The sequence below is a fragment of the Manacus candei genome, unplaced genomic scaffold, assembly GCF_025592945.1.
Source record: "Manacus candei isolate 608988 ecotype Guabito, Panama unplaced genomic scaffold, ASM2559294v1 h1tg000023l, whole genome shotgun sequence".
Classification (NCBI taxonomy): Eukaryota; Metazoa; Chordata; class Aves; order Passeriformes; family Pipridae; genus Manacus; species Manacus candei.
Window position 1 is genome coordinate 747,380 of NW_026138071.1, and position 6,351 is coordinate 753,730.

Below are 6,351 nucleotides of genomic sequence, written 5' to 3' on the forward strand. Positions count from 1 at the left end.
TAATTCATTAGAGGATGGCAAAACACGAGTGAGAAAAAGAGCAAGGGCATAAAACTTTATGAGCAGAGACGTTTTTGCTGACAGCACAGGTAGAGATAGGTAAGGTTGAGCAGGCTGGTCAGAGATAAGAGTGCACACACAGCCCAAGGTGCGAGCCCGTCGCCGCACCGGGAGCCGGTGCCAAACGACTTCGGGAACACAAACACGGGCGCAGATACCGCGGGGAGGGCAGGACGGGGTGTTCCTCTACCCACAGGCGTCTCGGTGGCCGGGTGTCACCGCAGTGCCCAGCACCGCAGCCCGGAGCAGCTCCCGGGGGGCTCCCGCGGTGTCCCGGGCGGGCGGGCAGGGCTGGGGCGAACGCCTGGCACCGGGGCAGCACACCTCGAGCCCTCCGGTAGCTGGGGACAGAAGGGGACACGGCAGGGGTGAGGCTGCAGGAGGCATCGCCGCCACCGCCCGGGACACCTTCTGCCCGGCGGCCGCGCTCCAGAGCGGGCTTGGGCGAGCGTGTGCCCCGGGTCGGGGCAGCGCTGCCTTCCCGCGCCGTGCTGGGGAGCAGAGGGAGCAGCTTAGCTTAGTTCAGTTTAGCTCGGCTCGGCTCGGCTCGGCCCGGTCCGGCTCCGCCCGTCGGGGCCGCGCTGCTGACTCAGCCGCAGGGGGGGCCGGAGGGCGCCCGCGGGCGTGGCGGGCGGGGGGGCTGCCCTCCGCCCTCCGGGGACATAAAGAGCGGCGGCCGGAGCCCGCCCACGTCTCTCGGCGCCGCCGGCAGCATGACGGCCATCGGGGCGCAGGTACGTCTGTCTGTCCGCCCGCCGCCGGGGCTGCGCATCGCCCCGCCGCGGGGATGGCGGGGCTCCAGCTCGTCCCTGCGCGGCCGGGGTCGCTACGGCCCTTCCCGGAGCAGTGGGGACGCAGGCGGCCGGATCCCCCCCCATCCCTCCTTCCCGGGTCCGCGGCTCTCCCCTCCCCTCCCCGCCGCACGTGGCTCTGCGAGCCCCGCCGCCCGCCGTGCGGGGATGGAAGGGGCTTCGGGCGCTTGGCTTGACTTTGCATTAAATCTCGGGCCCCCGTTGGAGGGTTTCGGTGAGGAGGGGTGTGTGTTGCACACGCGGCTCCGCGGGGGCTGTAGCTGGAGACCCTGGCAAGCCCCGGGGCAGCTGAGCCTTTCTCCCCCTGGATGAGAAGAGACTCGCTCGCTGCAGCCCAGGAGGATGGTGCTCGGAACTAAGAGCACCTCCGTCCCGCTGCTGCTGCCTCCCCCGTCCTAGCCACCGGCCTCCATCCTCTTAGGGGCCAGTGATTTCCTCCAGCCCTGCCAGAGCAGGAGGCTGTGCCGTGGGACCGCTCAGGCCAGAGCCTTTGTGATCCTGGTCCCGGGCCTTGACGTGGGAGCATTGTTCGTGAAGCCAAGCAACCAGGAGAGCTTCACCCACCCTTCCTTTCTGCTGGGTACAGCCTGTAACTGCATTGCTTTCCCTTGTGAGAAGAGGTTTGATGTGCACAAGTAAATATTTTCAAATACCGAATCCCGCAGCTTTGTCTCTCTGCCCTTGTTTCACCCTGAAGTAGCACTGTTAACTCTGTTTTGTTTCTTCCCCCTACTCTCCTTTCAGGCGCAGCAGCTGCTGGCGCACCGGAGACCACAGAAATCCTTCTTTGAGACACTCATCAGGAGCCTGATCATCCTGTGCGTGGCAATAGCGGTGGTCTTGTCATCCATCTCCATCTGTGATGGCCGCTGGCTCTTTGCAAGGGGGCAGCTCTTTGGACTGTGGCACTTCTGCACGGTTGGCAACAACAGCGTCCTGAAGTGTGTCACTGACCTCAGCCTGGCCCAGGTGGAGGGGCTGAGTGTGGGGGTGATTCCCATAAGAAGCATGGTGTCCTTTGCTGTTGTGGTTGCCATATTTGGCCTAGAGCTGCTGATGGTGTCCCAAGTCTGTGATGATGCCAACGCAAGGCGGAAGTGGGCAATGGGCTCAGTTTTCATCCTTGTCTCTTTTTTGCTGTCGGCCACTGGTGTTCTGAGCTTCTCCATCCTCATGAAGGATCACCTCACCTTCACAGGCTTCACACTGACATACTGGTGCGAGTTCATTGCTGCCTTCCTCTTCTTCCTCAACGGGATCAGCGGACTTCACATCAACAGCCTCACACACCTCAGGAATGGGGTAGGCAAAATCTAGGTGCAAAGGAGGTACCTCTGCCTTTGTGTAAGCAGCTTTGCCAATTAGACTGTAAAAAAGAGAGTCTAATGAAGTTTGAAAAGGATACCCTGTCTTAATTTGTGTACAAGGAGGGAAAGATGAGTCAGTCTTGGCACCTGTGGAAGACCTACCCACCCTCTGCGCAACATCAGCAAAGCAGAGACTGGGACTGGCTGCCATTGCAATGTGGTTTTCTGGAGAAGTGGATTAAAGCCAAGGGCATCCTGTTAAACATGCAGAGATGTGGAAGACTGATCTATCCCACGTATGCTGTTCTGAGGCTTACACAACACCCGTACTGCTCTGGGTTTGGTGTTGCTGTGCTTTTCTTCATGTTCTGAAGCCTCTGAAGAGTGTGACACAACTGTGGTGTGTTTCATGAGTTTGTTCTGTCATCTGGGACAGAGGATTTATGCCTGGCCATGATCGCTGGCATGAAGTATTGAAATTCTTCACTGGATCTAGCTCCTCCATTTTTCTTTCAAAAGAGAAGGCACGCAGACCTTGATATAGTCATATGTTTTGGTTTCTGTTGGCATGTTCCTTGTATCTGTCCGTCTCTCAGTCAGTTTTTGGGGGACACTTCAAACAGAGGCCCTGACTTGGGGTTAGGGGAAGGCACTGGGTGATGCAGGGGTACAGGGAAGGGTTGTGATGCTTTCCTTGGGCAGCAGTGCATGTTCCTGTGCTTGTGGCCTCTCCCCACTGTCATCACTCTTCTGCCACACCTCAAGGACACGTGCCAATTGGTCACCCAAACTGGCTCCCTCACAGCCCTTGCAAAGTTCACGGTAACAGGGCAGTGCTCTTGATTTCTTTTTTTATCTCTTTGGGGCAAGAGGAACAAGCTCTGCAGGGGCTTTCTGTGGCAGTGTGGCTGGGTAGACCATGCTGAGACCACCGTACCTTCTGGGGCGTGTTTTGGTTGTCAGGGTGTCCAGTGGGGCAGTGGGAAAACTGCTTATCCTGTAGCTGAGAGTCTCCTGTAGCACTTCTTATGGGAGGAGAAAGCTCTAAATCTTCCTGACCAGACCAAGTCCTTTTCTTCCCCTGACTAACAGCCTGGGAGGAGAAGAGCCCATGATTGCCTAAGGAGGGGCTAATGGGTGCAGCTCTAATCTGTCACAGATGGTGGAAATACAGAGAGACCTGGCCAAAATCATATTAAGGCTGGTCTTCCTCCTGCCAATGTCCAAGTCAAGATCTCTATAATTGCTACAGCTTTGAAGTTGCTCATGGTGTCTTATGCAATAGGAGAGAAGACCTCAGAGGTTGGTTGCCCCATGTGTCCTCCCTGTCCACCATACAGCATTTGGATGCCCACGGATATAAATGTCTCAGAGTATTTCAGGGTTTCTGGTTTACTGTTTATCTTGTATCCACTGGCAAAGCTGCTTGTATTTTTGTTTTAGAACAAATGTTTCTACGTGTTCATCCCTATAGCTTGTGTGATAGCTATTGAGCAAGGCTTTAATTTCCTGTGCAACAAGTTTGACACAGTTTTTTACCTGAAACAAAAGCATCGTAGCACAGAGGCCAAGAAGGCTGTGTAGGTGAGCTAGGAGTAAACAGCTTTGTCTTTGAAAGCTCAGTCTTAAGCTGTGCCTGAGCTGAATGTACCACACTTGATGAATGTGCTCCTGTGGACTCTCTTGCCTTCGTGAGGACAGCATCCATTCCTTCTTGGATTTCTGTAACTTAAGACAACACTCCTAAGCCTGTTTTGTAATGCAGTTTCAGACCTGGCTTGCTCTGGACAGTGCCAGTTGTACTTCTGTATGTGAATCTACTTGTCTTTCTGTCAGGAATTACGCAGAGAGCTCCTGAAGCTCTTGTAATGTTTGGGGCTTTGTTGGGGTTTCTTGACCCTCTGTGCCTTTAACCTGCCTCTGGAAAATTGCACTGTGACTGTGTTTGTGAAGTTGCATTTGATTTGCTGAACTGCACTGTTGAAGACGTGCTGGTGGGCTGAACATGCAGATGCTTGCATAAACTAGTGCTGTTGGCTTTAGCAGAGCCATTTAGGCCAGAGAGATCCTGCAAGGTCTGGTCCCAAGGTGTTGGCACTTGGATGTTAGCAGATGTTAAGAGTATCTTAACTAACCAGGGATTCAGTTGTGTTGCCTATGGGCCCTCATGCCAGGCGGGACAGTTCCCCTGCATGAGGTTAAGGGTGTCCATGGCTTGTCTAGAAACATGGATGTAACTTCAGAGTGCCACTTTGGTGACATCCAAAACTGGAAATCAGCTCTGCATGTACGTTCCTTCGTACTAGTGGGAGGCTGTGCCCCCATCCCTTTCCCTGGAAGGCAGCCATAGCCAGACTGAGTTCCAGGCTGGTGCCTCCCATTTGGGTTGGAGGGAGGCAGTGGACAACTGGCCATTGAGTTCATCCTAGATGTGGTGCAATTGTGAATGATTTTAGGATGCTCTCTACTAGCTGAAGAAGAGGCCTTTTGTATGCTTTTTTTCCGACTGGTTTTGTGTAGTACTGCTTGACTTAATTATGCTGGGAGAAGAAGCATTTTGACACCTAAATATTACAAAACAAGGTTGATTGTCTTGGAGACATCCTTATATACAGCAACCTGTGCAGCAGCATGTCACTGTTCATTTTCTGAAGGCTGTGGAAGTTCCAAGAAATATTCCTAAAGTTTCTTAAATAAATTTTATTTGAAATAAGAACTGTAATTCTCTCTTTTTATATTTAGATATCGGGGTGCAGATTTAAGGAGATGATTGGGGTTTTACATAATCTCCCAGGCACTGTTCTGGTTTTGTGTACGCAGCTAGACTGATGAAGAAATGACTGCCTGGCACTTTGCCAAGCTCTGACCAAGGGAACTGAGGCCACTGCACGCTCCCTTCTCCTTTTCCCTCCAGTGTGTCTGCACCAGCCCAAGCAGCCAGCACTGCTTTCGTGTCTTGCAAAACAAGAGGAGCAGTCAGCTGTGCTGCTTCGTGGGAACTGGAGATAACCTTCTAGGCTCTTAATGATTTCCTGCTGTTGCATGTGCTCTGTTTACCAGCTAAAGAGCTCTTTCCTGTGTCCTTCACCTTCCTTTTCCCACACTGCACCCCATGTCTGAAGCATCTTTGCTCTTTTCCCCAGCTCCGATTATTTGGCGTGCAGAAGTGGTATCTGAGTACAAATATATTTATGCATTTTTCTCTGAGCTCATTGTACTGACAGGTTTAGTTAAACGTCAGGAAAACAGATTCCCAGCTATGCCACTGAATTAGTTTATATAATCTCAAGTTAATTAGCACCTGGTGTTCTCTTTCCAACAGGAGAGGTCATTGGCCTGTCTCAAACAGTTTAACATCTCTTAAAAGCAAGTAATGAACATCACTTCTTGTTAATGAGTCGTTTAGGCTTAGTTACTAACTTTAATTGGAACCTTGTGCACAAGCTTGTGGATAAGAAAAAGGAACTAACAGTACAGGGCGTGCTAGCTCGGGAGGTGTCCTGCCTGCACTGTATTTTCATAGAATCACAGAATGGTTAAGGTTGGAAGGGACCACTTGGAGGTCATCTAGTCCGGTCTCTGTGCTCAAGCAAGGTTCCCTAGAGCATGTTATTTTGATTTTAAGTCTTCAGTACCTTCTTCAACTGTGCTTGGAAGGACACGTGGAATGGGGTTGAGCCTTGCTTGCTTTTGCAAGTCAAGCGAACGTGATCAGAGGAAGATTACTGTCCTCAGCTGCCTTCTCTTTCCCTCTGCTGAAGCCCATTGTAAGCAGATAATGGCCCTTCTCAGCCTTCCAGGTCAGCTTGCAGATGCAAGAAGGGCCTCATTTCTGAGTGAAAACAAGGCCTGCCCCAGGCAGTGTCCTGGAAGGGGTGTTGCCTGAATTCCTGGGGCCTCAGCTTCACTTGTATCCACCCCATCTGAAACAGTCCATTTCAGCTCCCCTGTACTGAAGCATTGCACAATGCAATTATTCACGGCACAACTACTGTTTTTTGCTTCTGATAGTTTTGCTGGGAATTTCCTTGTTGCTGTCTTTGGAGAGAAAATACATTAATCACTTCTTCTTAAATTCATTAGCTCTTAGTCTGCTGATTAGCTCAGGCTGCTGGAGTTGCTGCCTGCCCTGCTGGCTTGCAGAGGGACAGCTGGCTCCTCAGGGGACCTGA

General features: G+C 52.4%; 1 protein-coding gene across 1 annotated transcript; it reads left to right on the forward strand.

The window, feature by feature from the left end:
• Positions 1-673: 673 nt before the first annotated feature.
• On the forward strand, positions 674-4,895 carry TMEM37 (transmembrane protein 37). The gene is made up of 2 exons (XM_051786725.1): positions 674-794; positions 1,617-4,895. The coding sequence occupies exons 1-2, from the start codon at positions 774-776 to the stop codon at positions 2,187-2,189; spliced, it is 594 nt and encodes a 197-aa protein (XP_051642685.1). The 5' UTR covers positions 674-773; the 3' UTR covers positions 2,190-4,895.
• Positions 4,896-6,351: the final 1,456 nt, after the last annotated feature.

What these genes read in the sequence shown, in the direction of transcription:
- TMEM37 (XM_051786725.1), top strand. Translation starts at nt 774, where the DNA reads ATGACGGCCATCGGGGCGCAG. An exon ending in TGACGGCCATCGGGGCGCAG is followed by an intron (nt 795 to 1,616) that starts GTACGTCTGTCT and finishes CTCTCCTTTCAG; the next exon opens with GCGCAGCAGCTGCTGGCGCA.